Source organism: Lonchura striata, chromosome 7 (assembly GCF_046129695.1).
Source record: "Lonchura striata isolate bLonStr1 chromosome 7, bLonStr1.mat, whole genome shotgun sequence".
In the NCBI taxonomy this organism is placed as follows: Eukaryota; Metazoa; Chordata; class Aves; order Passeriformes; family Estrildidae; genus Lonchura; species Lonchura striata.
The window spans coordinates 9,820,378-9,836,067 of NC_134609.1; the positions used below are offsets into that span (position 1 = coordinate 9,820,378).

General features: G+C 42.4%; 1 protein-coding gene across 4 annotated transcripts in view; it reads left to right on the forward strand.

The window, feature by feature from the left end:
• Nucleotides 1-2,805: 2,805 nt before the first annotated feature.
• DLG5 (discs large MAGUK scaffold protein 5) overlaps nucleotides 2,806-15,690 on the forward strand; it is a 96,378-nt gene continuing 83,493 nt past the window's right edge. For all 4 annotated transcript variants that reach the window (XM_021526692.3, XM_021526694.2, XM_021526693.2 and 1 more), the window contains exon 1: nucleotides 2,806-3,142. In XM_021526692.3, the coding sequence (XP_021382367.2) occupies nucleotides 2,842-3,142 (301 nt within the window). In that variant the 5' untranslated portion in view covers nucleotides 2,806-2,841. The remainder of the gene's footprint in view (nucleotides 3,143-15,690) is intronic.

Below are 15,690 nucleotides of genomic sequence, written 5' to 3' on the forward strand. Positions count from 1 at the left end.
CTACACTGAGTTAGGTAACAGAGGTAACAGAAAGATCTGACTCTTAGACGGCAAGGGTCTGACAGCTGGATCCGTGGAAGAGATGTGCAATGAGAAATTTATCTAAATTTTTCTGAGAGCAGACTTGCCATTTGCCAGACAAATGGAGTGTTAGAGACTCAGATTATGACAAAAAGGTAGAAATTGCATTTCCAGAAAGAAAGAAAGAAAGAAACCTGGTATAACAGGGATTTACCTGCTACCTGGCACAGCCTGATAAGAGCAACAGGCAATGTGGATCTGCAGGCAAAAGGGGGGCAGGCAAGGCATGATGAGAAGATGAATGTTTTATTTTGAAGAGGAGGCACAGGACTGACACACTTCTGGGAAAGGCAGGAGTAGCAATATCCAGAGCCACCACTTCCCTCTAGGTTTTGAAATTGGACTCAAGATAGCAAAGTTATGCCCCGCCTGAATGATGCCATCCCTGTTACTGAAACCCCTGGGCACTTCAGTGCCCAGTCAGGAAGAGGACAGAACTCAAGATTGTCTCTATTATTTCAAGTAGCAGAGAACTGCTGCATCGACCTAAAGCAGGACTCTTAACTTAATGCCTCACAATGAAATTTGATGGCATGCTTCCTTTCCTTTACAGGAAACTCTTTAAGCACATACACAATAAAATAATACTGTTAAAGGAGATTAGCTGAGATTAGAAAGTCTTAAAAAAAAAGGACATATTTGAATAATTTGTACAATCTTTCTTCAGGCTTCCCGTGCCTGTGCTTTCCATTGCATGGTGTCCTGTGGCAGGCACAGAGGGCCCTGCCATGGCACTGACAGGGAGACCTCAAGGGAGGTCTGCTCAAGTGGGTGGCACCAGGCAGCTTTCACTTCTTACCCGTGCTGTGACACCAGCAATTAATGCACACTGGCTAGCTAGCACTTGTGGAATCAACAATTACTTGACCTGCTAAACTGCCCAACTTACTAGAGAGAAATAGGCAGATTTTCTGATAAATTCAAATAGACTAGAACTAACACAGTTTGCAGTAATTCATAGCATTAGTCATTAGACAGCAAAGGTAATCTGTTTATTTTGTATAGCAAAGAAAGTTGTTTAAAAAACCATGGATTCAAAATCAGAAGAAATTAGTCTACAAGAACATTAAATAAAAATGAATTGACAAAACGTGAAAATACTTATTTCAAAATCACCCCATAGTTTCAAGTATTGTTGTAAATAATGACTTAAGGTTGAGAATAATCCCTAACTCCTCTTATTCTCTGTCTGCCTTCACCAGAAGTAGAACGCACAACACAATTGCATGTAACCCAAGATGTTTTCACATGAGAGAAATCATCATCTACTGAGCTACATAAAATGGCTTGAAAATCAGTTCAGGACCTGAATTCTCCCAATGGGTATGTTAACAGGGAATTTTGGGGAACAAAGGCTTTCCCTTGTACCTCACTGAATCCAGGTCTCTGGACACTATATAAACCACGGGGATGGTTTGACCGGAGACTGTCAGATAATTGTGGTTCCTTCTTGATATAATTGGGTTACCACCACTACCGGTAACTGAAACGTATGAAATGTGAATTTAAGATGGGAACTGCTTGTGGTCATTCTGCAGTCTGTTTGCAAATTAAGCTGACATTTGGTGCAAGTGATGTTGGTGCTTCAGACAGAAAAGTTGTTACTCTCCTGTTTCTTTGCTAAACGATTGCGTCCTCCTGCTACGGCCGACTCCGGACACTGCTGCACTCTATTTGTGTTTCTGGTCTCTGGTCATTCATGAAACGCTGAAGAAATGTACAAGGAAGCTGAGCCAGCAGCTCTTACTAGTGTTTAGATCTCGTTTGCGAACTTTTGTTTTTGCAAATTCTAATGGACAAAGTCCGTAAGCAATGTGCTATTATTCTGACGTTTAGCGTTTCCCGGTTTAGGAGGGAATAAATCTCGACGCCTGAAGCTGCCGCCGGTGCCGACTCCGGCAGCCTCAACAGGCGGCGGCTGCGGCTCCGGGAGGGCAGCGGCAGGCCCGCCCGGCCCCAGCGCGGCAGCGCCGCCTTTGTCTCGCCGCCGAGACAGCCGGGCCGGGCACCCCGTCCTGCCCGGCCGAGCCCCAGGGGAGGAGCGGCGGAGCCTCCGGCAGGCCGCGCCGCGGGTCCGTCCCCGGCCCGCCCCGCCCCGCTCCGCACGGGGCCGGGCCGGGCCGGGCCGGGCCGGGCCGGGCCGGGGGAGCGGCGGGCGGCGCGGTGCCGCAGCCCCGGCTCGGCGCAGGCGGCAGCTTTGTGCAGCCAATATGGCTGCGCGCGCCCGCCGATGAAAGGAGGCGCCCGGAGCTGAGCGCGTCTCCCCGCACCCCTCCAGGCCGTGCGGCTGCGGCGAGCGGCGGCGAGAAGTTCTCCCGACCGCCCCGCGGGGTGCGGGGTGCCGGGGAGCGGCGGCGCTCCCCGCGGCTCCTGCTCCCGGCGGTCCCTCCCGCGGGCAGGCGGGAGGAGGAGGAGGAGAAGTTGTTTCGCCGCCCGGGGGGGCGGAAAGGAGGCGAGCGGGGCGCCAGACGGAGGAGGAAGAGGAGCAGCAGCCGCTGACGGTGGCTCGTCCCCCGCCTGCTGGAGGAGGAGGAGGAGAAGGCGAAGCCGCCCTCGGCCCAGGTCCTGTCCCAGCTCCGCTCCTCCCCTCCGGACGAAGTTTCGCCGGGGGCCGCGGCGGGGGCGCCGAGTGCCGGAGGAGGGCGGCCGGCGGCGCCCGCCCCGCCTCGGCCCGCGCCTCCCCGGGGCTGGCGGCGGCGGAGCGGCGGGGCCGGGGCCGGGCGAAGTTTGGCCGGCGGCGGCGGCGGCCCTGCAGCGGCCATGGAGCCCAAGCACAAGGAGCTGCTCGCCCAGTGCCGGCAGAGCCTGGCGCAGGCCATGACCGAGGTGGACAAGGTGGTGGAGCTGCTGGAGGCCGCCGGCGCCCTCGGCCCCCGCGACCTGCGCGACCTGGAGGCGGCGGGCGGCGGGAAGGCCGAGCTGCTCATCGCCCTGCTGCTGGGCAAGGAACGGGACCACTTCCAGGACCTGCGGGTGGCCCTGGAGAAGACGCAGCCCCACCTGCTCTCCATCCTCTACCTGAACGGCGTGGCGGGGACGCCGGCCGCGGCCGAGACGGCCGGTGAGTGGGGCCGGGGCGGGAGGAGGGCAGCGGCTGCCACCGCCCACCCCGCCGGGGCAGCGCGGGCCCCTCGGGGCCCTCCGCCCGAAGGTGGGAAGGGAGCGGGCCCCGGGGGTCCTCCTTTTCCGGTGGAGAATAAAACTCTCCCGTGTTTGCTCTTGGGCTCTCGATGCTTGTTTTCTGCTTCCGACCCTTTCGCTTTCTCTCCTGGCGGGAGCGCTGGTCCTGGTCCCCGGGAGGTGCCGCGGATGCTGCGCCTTGCCCTTTGGAGAGGCCAGCCTAGCCTGGTTCTTGCGGCTGCTGCCGTTCCCCCGAGTCGGGTCTGGGGGCTCGGGAAAACCGAACCCGAAGGGGCTTTTCTCCCTTGAGTACCAACGCCGGTGGTGTTACACAGCCGCTCCTTGACCGGGCAGAACTGAAACTCCCCCGTGCAGCCACTCTGCCGGAGTTGGCCGGCGGGCAGGACTCCAGCAGATGTGCCTTTGAGTAAATATTGTAACTCTTTTTCTCTGGACAGCCGTGTGTTTGTTCGAGGCTATATTGTTGTAATTCTTCTTGGTGGTTAGAACAGGGAAGAGCGCTGATTAGAACAGGTTAGAACATTAATTTAACTGCGAATCCAGACGAGAAGATTTTGGGTGTAAAACACCTCCTTAAGTAAGTTGGGCTTTGATCCACAGTTCTTTCCCTATTCTCCTCCCTCCAAAAGAAGTCACAGCCTACTTTCATGTGTACAAACCAAAGCTTTAAAATTACGGTAGGTGACAGTATATAAGGCCTTGCAAGTGCAGCTCTGTTTCTAAATGAAAAATTAGAGTAAACGGTAATTCTGCATTATAGTGATGTGTAGGTATTCTTATCCAGGGCGAACAAGTTGACTGATTCAGAAATGTGGGGTCTCTCTTTGCTGTTGTTACTGGATTCAGGATTTACAGTGTCACTACCTATCTACATATGCTTTGGGAGGGCATCCCGACTCTTAAAAATGATACAATTTGTTTAAGAAAATAAAGCCATTTAAGAGCTGCTTCTATCTGGAAAATAGTCCTTGCATCTGTGGTTGCACTCTGTACTCTGCCCTTACGTGAATTATGCTGTGCATGGTAAGAGTTCTGTAAACGCAAATGCTTGGGGGTCTTAGGTTTTGTTTTATTTCAGTGTGGTGTAGTGTATGGCCTTTTCTTATGAATATATGGCAGGACCTCACAAGATGGGGAAGAAATGGACTGAACAATAGACTTCAATACTTGAAACATTATGTGGTCTGACATCCATGGGAGATGAGGGCACTCACTGCCTTCCAGAATGGCACCCATGATGGCTTTGTATGGTTAGAGTAAAGCTCATTCTTGTCTTGTTGAGAAAATGGATTGGTGGTACTATGCTACCAGCACTCCCCAGGCTTAAAATCAAAGGTGTAAAATATGAAAAGTAGAAAAAAATACAGTGTATGTTGGACATAGTAATAGTCTTAATTTTTAAAATGCAAGTTGGAATTGAAGAATGTCTCACAACACTGAGTTCTTGAGGGAGAAGTAGTTTGATTGTCAAAGTGAGCTATACCCTGTTTGACTGACTGGGTTCAGGAGGCTTAATCTGAGTTAAATTTACATGTGTGTGGAGAAGGGTGTTTCTCTGATGCAATGAGTTTTAAAATGTAATTGCTTTCATTTATCAGTGGTAATAAAAGCTAACTTGGAGAGTTATGGATTTGTTTTCCTTGTGATAAGCATTTTTAAAAATTAGTTCACAGGAGATTGCTGACAACGAGCTTAATTAATAGTAAAGCATAGAAAGGCAGTTGACCTGAGCCTTCAAATTAAATATTCCAGCACCCCCCTGAAGTGGTGTTATGGTAATTAGTCATGAGGCTGCTTGTGTGTCCACTTAAAGTCTCTGTAATTCATGGTCTTTTTGCTAGTTTGTCCTTGATGTGTTTCACAAAGAGGTAATGTTTGAGGGTAACTGTGATAGAAAGGCTGAACATGTTTAATTCCAATATCTCTCTGTAGGAAGTTTGACCACCCCTCTACTCTTCTTGTGCCATTTGGGAGTTTTACTCCTTTTCACTCGAGATTTGGTAGGTGGATGAGTCAAGTCACTTCTTATTTTTTGGCAAGAAGTAAGTCGTACATGTGGCAGTGAGAAGTGTTGGATTATGTATTTAAAATACCAAAGTGAAACAGTCCATGTCACTTAAAATGCCTTTATTCTTAAAAGTAAAAAATACATATCTCAGACATCCCTTTGATTGAACCTATAGATTTGAATATGTTTTTTACATAATTAGCGTATGTAAAAATGATGGCTTACAGTGGTACATGTAATTTTAGTATTGTTTAGAAGAGGAGGCTAATGCATATCACCTGAATGCTTGTTGGGAATTAAAACTATATGTAATCAATAATGTCTTGTAGTGGTGTTTGCTAATTTCTTTTTTTCCAGTATGCTGCTATGTGAGGAAAGTGAGAAGGTAATTTAGCAACATAATTTTGTTCAAGGTTTCAAAAATCAGCATACAGACCACTCACTACAGTAGGATGTGTGTTTCTTCATCCATTTTGATGTGTGCAACATGTACCGTTACTTTGTGTTTTCTTCCTTCTCAGTTTAAATGTTACCTCCTTTTGTACTTTAAAGGCGGTGTGTGAACTCTGATGGGAACTCTGGTTGTTATTTATACCCGCAGTTCTTGTGACTGGCTGGACAATGTAGAGCTGACACTTTTATAAGTATTTATCTGTGCCACACAGAGGGAGGTAAACAGCTGGGGAGACTGCTCAAGGGAAATAACTGGGGTCCTGGTAGCTGCTGAAAGATTTTTTCACTCTGTCTCTACTTTACAAAGAGCTTTTTTATCTTTATAGAGTTTCCCCCGTTCAGTCCCATTTAAAGACGTTTGTCTTCTATGGGGACTTCTAATTGCTGATTTTAAACCTTAAACTGTATAGTTTTTCCATTAAAATGTATGTTTTTTAAGTTTTCTCAAATTTAAAATAAAGCCTAATATGCCTAACAGTGTTAGTTAAGACTGCAAAATCAAACAGGAAATTACCTTCTGTAAAGCAGAAGCTAAAATGAGTGGGTTTTTTGTTTCATGTAATCAATTGTAGAGACTTTAGTACTTCCTTGAGTAAAACCTTTGATTACTGTATTGCACTTTTTCATAAACATGAGAGAAATTTGCTCTACCCATGTGAAAGTGGTTGCTTGGATGATTTAAAATGTCCTAGTATTTTGCACATGGTTTAATTCTTTCAGTAATGTGCTAAATCTTTTGTATATTTACTTGGGTGTGAATTTATAGATTATGATTAAATATTTGATTTGGCAAATGACCTCCATCATGCATCTGGGAAATCCTTACCCTGATGGAAGTACCTATCCTTTCTAGTATGAAAATAAATTACCTCTGAGCATTCAGTTGTCTCTTAGATATCTTGCTTCCCAGAAAATGTTTCATTTTTACTGTTGCTATTACATGAATTTAACATCTTATAAAGTGTCCATGATGATAATGCAATGGAAGGTACTTTATTGTTACAAGTGCTATGAAGATGTACATTCTTTACATGTAATTATGAGAAATTAGAATGAGAATGGAAAGCTGAGGAACCTTTGTAGTCTTCAGATTGCTTCAGAAAATGTAGAGCTTTGTACTTACGTTTTTGTGATACTACAAAGATGGGAAAAAGGCAGGTTTGGTTGTTGAGCTTGGAATTTGTTTTCAAGATGAACATGTGGGGCTGCAGAGGTGCACTTTATCTTGAAACTGACTGGATTGCTGAACTCAAAAGCTTCATGACAGCTTGAACAGTTAATAAAATTTTAGGTTCACAGTTTTCTTTTGTGTTAGCAGTTGGTCTTCTGTACTCCTCCAGCTGCAGTCACTGAGCATGTGGTAGGCTTTAAAGGTGTTTTCTTTAACAGTTTCAAGATGAGAATTTAAGTTTTCAAACTCAAAATTGATTGCATATTTTAAAAGAGCTTTAAAGGAGCAGGAAAGAAAGAAGATGGTTATAGATTGACTTTGAAAAATTTAATTCTATTATTTATTAAGACTTTTTTTTTCCTAACTGTGTTTAGTCAGACATTAAGTGTTAATTCCCAGTCAAAAAGTAAATGTGGACATATTTAAGAGTAGGGAAAAAAGTTTCAGCTGTTTGCTCTCTTTAGAGGGATTATCTCAATTTTCTCTGTCTGCTTTGTATATAAATATGAACCAAGTTGTTTTGGACAATATGAGATTTGAAATCACAAAGTTTTAAATATTTCAAAGTCTTTCAACGTATTTAAAACCAAACACAAAAGGCAAGCTCTGTGAATATAAATTTAGGAGATAGGCAGCTGAGACCCACTTTCTGACAGCATCACAGGAGACCCATAGGAAATGCAGTAAGTCCAGGGTTGACCTTGAAGAGCTGGAATCATGACTGCTTGGACCTGGTGCTGGGATGTCTACATTTTATTTCTTCTTTCCCATCTCTCACAGAGTCTTGACTGATCCCCACAAAGCACTGGCTGGTGACTGGCTAAAGGAGTGGGATTGAGAATTTGTGCTAGTGAGGAGCTGAGAGACTCTGGAGGAAGAGTGTGAGATAGGGAGGCAGGATGTGCTCTCTGTGTAAGCACACAGAGTGTGGTGATTGGGGTGGGGCTGGCCCAGCCTCATCCCCATGGCACAGCTGTGAGCAGCAGGTGAGCAGCAGTGACAGCAATGAGCCAGGGAGTGCCCAGGGCACTGACCAGCACCAAAGGGAGCAGAGGCTCACAGGTGCAGTGCATCAACATGAGGGGTAAAAAAGATTGGGCTAAAGAACAAGAGGAGCAGAAGCTTAAAGCTTTCTGATGAGGTGTGGGTGTTACTCTGTATGGGGATGCTTAAAGCTTTCTAATATTGTATGGTGATACTCTGTGTATCGTGGCCATCGAGACTGCGGCATGTGCTGTGACACTTCTGTAGGAGCAAGGTGGAAGAAAGAGGAGAAGACACCCTTCTCAAGCAGATGAGAATTAGTGCTGTTAGTGAGCATTCCCAGAGAGAGGGGAGAATGAGGAGAAATTGTAAAAACATGATTTACTGACTCAAGGACTGAACTGACAATTTTGCAATTAAGTACAATTTATACTCCCTTCTGTCACTGAAAATTGAAGAGTGGGAGAAGTAGAGCAGTATGTTTGGGTTTTTCCAGACCTGTTATTAGTTCCCAGGGTAGCTACGCAAGCTGTGTTGCAGAATTTCTTAAATCACACTGATGAAAAAGCAGGCAGTGTTCAGAAGTCACCTTTGGAGGAGTGAAGCTCAGCAGTAGCACTGAGCAGTAATTAACCTTGATAAAATATCTGGCAGTAGTTTAGCAGTACCTGTGTCTTCTGATGATCTCAGATTTTTGGTATTTTGTGGAATTACCAGGCTGAAAAAATGCAGGGAGATTCTGGCAAGTGTTTGGATGGGTATTCCCAATGAAATAATAGTCTAATAGTAGTACATTCATGGAAGTAGGCTCTCAATTCCAAAGAAGGAAATGCATATTTTAGTAGTTCATGAATCCCAAGGGTGGTAGTTCTCAATTACATTTTTGCTGTGCTCAGAGAGGGAGTGGAGAGAAAGCTGCCCACAGTAAACTCCTGGGGACATTGTTTTCATCAGAGTAAAGGGAATAATAACCATTTTCGTGGTGTTGGTGCATCCAGCTATCAAGTTGCTTTGGACACATACAGGAGTTGGTGTCTTACAAAATTGGACATGATCACTAAGGAAAGCCAACAGGTTTCTGTAACTTGCTCCTTACTTGTTAAAGCTTAAAGATTGCCTGTTTCAGAGGTTTCAGATCTTTAGCTTGTTTTAACTACCATTCTCAGTCTCACTGTTACCTTGCAGCTGTAACCAGTCCTGGTTTGTCAGATTTTTTGGACCCCTTGTCTAGCTAGTGAAAACCAGTCCACCACACGGGTATTCACTTTAGGCTTTAGGCTTTCTAGTTCTCTCAGCAGTCTCTAATATGAGCTGAGGGGTTTTTTTTGTTGGTTTTTTTTTTTTTTCTTTTTTTATTTACTGCTTGCTTTTGCCACTTTCTGGGTTTTTTTACCTCAATTTCTTCATTTTTGCTTAGTTTTCCTAGCTCCTATTAATTGTTACTTTAATTATTATTTTCTAGCATTCAAATTCCTTATTCAGAACTCCAGTTGTTAGAAAGATATCAGTAAATGTTGATAAATTGCTTGTAATGATTCCTTACTCTGTAAAAACCCAAGGACAGAGGTATCTTTCAGGGCTGTTCAGTGCTGCTCTGGTTTTGGCTGGGGTTAAACTGTGATACACCACCAGCACAGATTGGGTGCTAGTGTGAAGCAATTGGTTCCTGTTGTGGTTCTTTTCATAAGAAGAATTGTAAAATGCTGTACATATAGTAATGCTAAAACATTTCTTCATGTAAACTATTCATAATGTTGATGGAGACAGAAAAACGTGTTGTTAGTGGGTGCAACTTTTTGTGAAAACAGCTGTAGTCATGTTGATGAGACATCTAGGCTCCCGAACGACATTGAGTAGTTCATGGTGAAATGTTACTTGTGACCTTCAAGATGCAAGTTGTTGGCTGCTTTTTGTGAACAGTAGCAATTTAGAACTGAATCATTCTGATGTAGGAGCTGGCAAGTTTGCAGTGGCTGAGCTTTGGCTTGTGGCTAACAATGCTTTTTTAATAGAAGTAGACAAGAAGGATGCCATCCTCTGAAGAGTCTGTCTCAAATGTTGGAGCCTGGCTCTTCCAAAAGGGCCTTTTTTTTGAGTTCTCAGTCATAATCTGGTATATTAATTCTTGTCAATGGGAGCCAAAATACTAAAATATTGCAGGAGGTCCATAGTGGTGTTAGAAACCAATTCAAAATAGCCAGTGCACAGTATGCAATGTATGCCTGTCTCAGGCTGTGGTGTGCTGGGAGGTGTGTTGGTGCTGATGGGGTAATGCCGGTATCCACTTCTGTTGTAGCTAACAAATAAGGTTAACTCTGGGAGCTCCTGTTGCCAGCTCTTGTGCAAGAGTGTGATCCCCATGGGACACCCTTTCCATGCTGCTGAAGCTGGTGATAGCAAGAGTTGATGGCCCTTGAAGTTGGTGGAAGCACTTGGCCACTTGAGGTGAACACTGAACGACATTTTTCCTGACAGTCTATGATTACTGGGCATACAGAATAACATACTACAACTGGAAAGCCCTTTTTACCCAAACTGGTGTCAGAGGAAGTCAAAGGCAGCCTATTTCATATATATAACATCGCCTTCTTCTTCCTCACAGCTTCCAAAACCTCTAATTTCACAGTTCATGGGTTGAGCTGCTCAGCAGTTTGCTTGTTTGCAGTATTAATATGCTTGTTCTGGTGAGTTGCTCTTTGTATTTTTGAAAATAATTTTTTTTCTAGTTGTCTGATGAAGTAATTGTATTTTAAATAGCCTGTATCACCCTGATTAAGTTTTACTGACCTGCAGATGGAGACAAGAAGCAAGTGAGAAGTGAAACCATTAAGTGTTTCAACTGGAGAGTTGAGGAGTTGGTTTTTTGCTGACTTTTTATGTAGTTGACAATTTATTATATATTGGATGTTAAACCAAAAAACTTCTTCCCCACCTCCAAACCTTGAAACCAATGTTCTTTAAACTTACTTCAAAATTAGTTTTCCTAAGAATCTCCTTTTGCTCTAGCTTTTTATTCTACCTGCACATAATTGCTGATTCACAAACGTGTTTATTATTCTGTACTTACCTTCCACCATGTGAGTAATCCCATTTATATGTATCAGGTTGGGCATGTGCAAATGTTGGCAGAATGCAGACCTTGCATACGAAGCTCTCTGGCTTGAAGAATGTCATCAGTACCTCTTGTACCTCAGAAAGTGAGGCTGATGGTTGTTTGCTGCTCAGTAGTGCTCGAAATGGAGTTTGTGTGGGTAGAGATAGCTGTGGTGTAGGTAGGAAGGTGTTTTCCTTGAGGATGAATGTAAAATGTAGTGGGAATTGTGAACTCACTTTTGATGTAAGTGAACTGTGTTCTTTTGACGTTGGTTCACCAAAATTCCTTTTCAAGTCTGTTCTCTTTTACTGAGACTGACAAGCATAAGTATGGTTTTCTGTAGAAGAATCAGAATTTTTGGGTTGTGGAAATAAAGGTGGTGTAGACAATTACTAATCTGTCTGAATTGTTACCTAGATGTTCGTGGGGTTTTTTAAATAAGCATAGAACTATATTTACCATCTTCATTGTTTGTTTTTCTTGTTTGCATATAGTTTTCTTGTGGCTAGCTTTACTCTGTTGCATGCTTTTGTGGAAAAACCACCATAGGGGGAATTTTGAGTCTTGGGTAACCATGTGATCTAGCTCTTTTTGGAGCACTTATATAATCTGAGTTTGCCTTCCGCAGTTATGATCCTCTTGCAGAAAGAGGGGTTGATTGAGTTGTTGGGAGTTCTGCAACTAGAAAGTGACAGAAGATTGACAGATGTTGTTTTAGTAACTTATTTCAGGGAATCTTGATACTCAGTTTTAAAGTTCTCTTAAACACTTCATGCATAATCTTATGAACACTTGCAGTAATTTTTAAGAAGGTCTAATTCGTATTTAGGTCATGATAATGTGTTTTTCAGGTGGTGAGCAAGTGTGCGTGCTTAATGGTGGTGAAATCAGGTTATCTAAAGGCTTTATTTGATGCTAAATCCATCAGCACAACAAAAATACCCAGTTATTAACTTAACTTCTTAATATTTAAAGTAGTCATGAATTTCCAGTCTTGTTTTTCTTTTCTGAACACTTTTATGAGCGAAAGATGTTATTTGAGAGCTTGCTTAAGCTTTAATTGAATGTAGGATGTGTTTTTACTCTTTCAGTTTAAAGGCCATTTGACTTAAGTAAGTGTGGTTAAAAAGAATATAAAATGCTAAGGTCTTAAAACCAAAACAAACAAAAAGCTCCCCAACAAACAAAAAGTCATAATAGTAGGCTTTCCTTTGTAATTGATGAACTGGTTTGTTATTGTCATTGGTTGTTCCATCATGTACTTCTGATGTAGGGCTGGACTCTGTAGGTGTACCTGAATTTTAGTAATATTGAAAGTGCAAAAAGCAGTACTAAACCCTCTCAAGATCACAAAAGAGGGTTCTCAGGAGGGCATTCACTTTCAATTATATTATTTTCACCTTGAGGTATTGGTATTTTTTTCCTTCTTTTAATGAAGGGTGTATTGAAAATTTGACTTGTTCAATCCCTTTTCTGCTTTCTGTGGCAATCAACCTTCGAATGCTCAGTCTGCCTATTTCCCCATCTCTGTTTAGATATGCTGCCACAGCTTTCCTTTGCTGCTCTGACAGTGCACAAGCAATCCTTGCATTTTTTGGATGGGGAATTTTAAAATTTTGAGGCTTCTAGTTACCTTTAGGGTATATTGAGGAAGGACACTTTCTGTAAGATGCACTGACTACTTTTGGTTAAGGATCTGATTAGTTTGCCTCAAGAGGTTAACCCTGCCTCCCTCCTTTATTGAATAACCCAAGGCTGACTTAGGTATAGACTGCAGACATGAACTTTGAGAGACATACAGTGAGATACTTTTCTAAACTACTGGCATCAAAAATGTGTAGGCTAGCACTTTAAGGTATGTTGTGTTTCAGATATATTCATTTGTTATCCTGGTTCATGAACCTTTCCCATTTTCCTGGCTCCTTTGTGGTAATCAGGAGGTAATCAAGGGCTGCACTGCTACACGTGTCAGAGCAGTGTTTTGGCTGAGCAAAATGTTCCTTGATAACACAGAGTAGTAGTTTCAGATCCTAAGGTCAGAGATGCTTTCTGCCTTGGTATTTTAGGATTTGGTAGGATGTCAGGAGCATTGGTATTAATATGAAAATAAGAAAAAACGTACAAGAAAAACTTGTCTGTCAAGGCTGGTTGCAATCCTGTTCTGTGCAACAATGTTTGGCTGAAACCTGTGAGTAGTGTGTGCTGGACTGGAAGAAAACACAGTGTAAATGCTGAGCTGTTTTTCTATCCCTGGCTGATTTGATCTTCAGTGATATGCTGTGCATACATGACTTGCATAAAATTTCATTTGTCAGGGAGTAGCTCATTATATTGTCTAGAATGTCAAATCTCAATTTAATTTTAGAGCCAACTATAGCAAATTTCTTCAGGGCTGCAAAATGCCAGGTTGTTAGTTTGGTTTTGATACTGAGCGTGTCTTTTGGGGCCTGTGATTTCCTCTGTACCAGTGATAAGCAGGAGGTAAAGGCCGACTGGTGGAACTGGAAGGATTGCAGTGGCTATTGCCTGGCTACAGTAATGAGCACTTTGTTGTACTGTGCTCTGTTGTAAGGAATTTCAGGGTGCTACACTGCCCGTTGCTCAGCATCTCTGGAAAGTTGTTTTTCTTCTTCTGCAACTCTGCATTGCAACAATACAGTGTGGAGTTGATTTGTTTGGCCCTGTATCTATGTAGTTTTCTTGTGGGCAGATGAGCCAGATCCTTTCTGAGGGTTGTAGTAGCTGATGGAGGAAAACCACCTAAAAAGTTCTATGAATTCATCTGTTTAATTGCATTGTATTTGTACATTTGTGTGTGGAAATTTTTAATACATGCTTCTTTTTTTTGTGAGAAATACTTTAAAAAGAATATATGTATTGAAAGTAGGTAAGATTTTTAAACATTTCAGATGTTTTTTTACTTGTTCCTACAGTGCACCCCTAAATTAAAGCTTTGCTGAAGTATGGTTGTATACATTTTTGTTCAAGTGTAAGATGCAAATGCACAGCAATAGTTAAAAACATTTTATTGCACATTGTGGTGAAATAATAGCTTTTGAGAGATAATAAATATTCAGAATTATTCCCTGGTCTTAGGACAGTAAAAGGAGGTGAATTTGGATCACTGAGGCTGTAGGATTTCTGACCTTATGGATTAGATCATGAGACCTTGGCCTTGATTTAATTCTGAAGTAGTGTCTAATGTAGATAGTATCTGCATTTTATGGGATCTGTTTCAGAAAATAACCAAAAGTGCACTTAATTTGCTTGATTTCAACAGAACATTGTTAAATTATTGAGTGGAGTCTCATTTGGTTGCTAATCTCTGTTCTCCGTTTTCTGCTGTTCCTCACATGGTTTTCAGTTCACATGTGGTGTCTTGTGCAGACAGGCTTCTCATACTGAGTACTCAGTGTCTGTTCATGATGGTTGTGGTAGAGGACCTGTTATCTCTGTTCCCTATGTGCTTTGTTGAAGATAAACCTGTAAGAAACAGCCTAATAGGACAAATAACTCTGTATGACCTTAAGAGAGATCCTTATGTTAAGCACAGCTTCTTCAGTGAGACTCAAAAGTTTTAATTACATAAAACATAATTTTCTGATGTTCATGTTATGAACTTATTTTGGTTAATGAAGTTGTTCTGAACATTTATAAATAAAGCTAATAAATGATGTGGCTTGTTGGAAAGGGGAAATGAATCGTCTGTGCCTGATGATTGGATTGCAGGGTACACCAGGGACTAGGCATTTCCTGAAAGGTTTTTTTAAAGTTCTTGAAGAAATAAAATTTCTCTTGAGTTCTCTTATTAGAGAACAGAAGTAAATTATAGAAGTTAGTATTTCTGCTCCAACAGTTTTTTTGTTTTGTGTGGGTGTTTTAATAAGTGCATCTTAAATATGTATATCTGCAGCATTCAGAATGTAAAATTTGGATTTGCCCGAGTGTTTTTTTCCTATCACAGATCTTGCTGAACTTAACAGGGGATTTTTCCTTCTTTTTTGAAACACTTGAAAGAAAATGCTTTGTGGTGCTTTATCTTAATTTTATATCAACTTCAAGGAGTTTACAGACTTCTTTCTAAACAGGAATTACTTGAAGGCTAGTTTTCAGTAAGCATAGACTAGTTATCATAATGAAAACAATGAAATACATATAATTCTCCCTGTAACTTTTTTTCAGATCAAGATTAGGATTTAAATAAAGTAACATGGATTCTTAGAAAGTTTCATTCTGTACACATAGTGTGTATCTGCATTTTTATCTGGAAGTGGCATCATGAGGAAACAATGCCATTCTGAGTCTTCCAAACAGCTCTAGGTCTGTGTTCATTAAGAGCTTCATTAAGAGTGAACCTGTTAATGCCTAAGCTAAAAATGCTCATTTAATCTCAGTATAAAAACCAATTTCAGCTTCCAGTAATGCTCCTTAAAAATGGCACTTCAGAGAGAAGCTGTCTTTGCCAGCTGCCTTCTGATGACTTTTTTTCATCCATTTTGTGGATGTCTCAGCTGGACATCCAGCATTACTGACAGTAAATTGCTCTGCATTAGTTTGCTAGTGCAAAAGTAAGGAATAAACATCACGGAGCTAAGTGTGAGAATATTGTTCATCACTCTGAAGGACCTCTCTGCCACGGAGAAGAGGGAAAGGATGTGTATAATGTGAATAATGCATTGTTAATGAAGTTTGAGGCAACTGATTTCAAGGACTGCTTTCATGATGAAAATCAGGTGGAGTTCTCTAAGGGGATATATA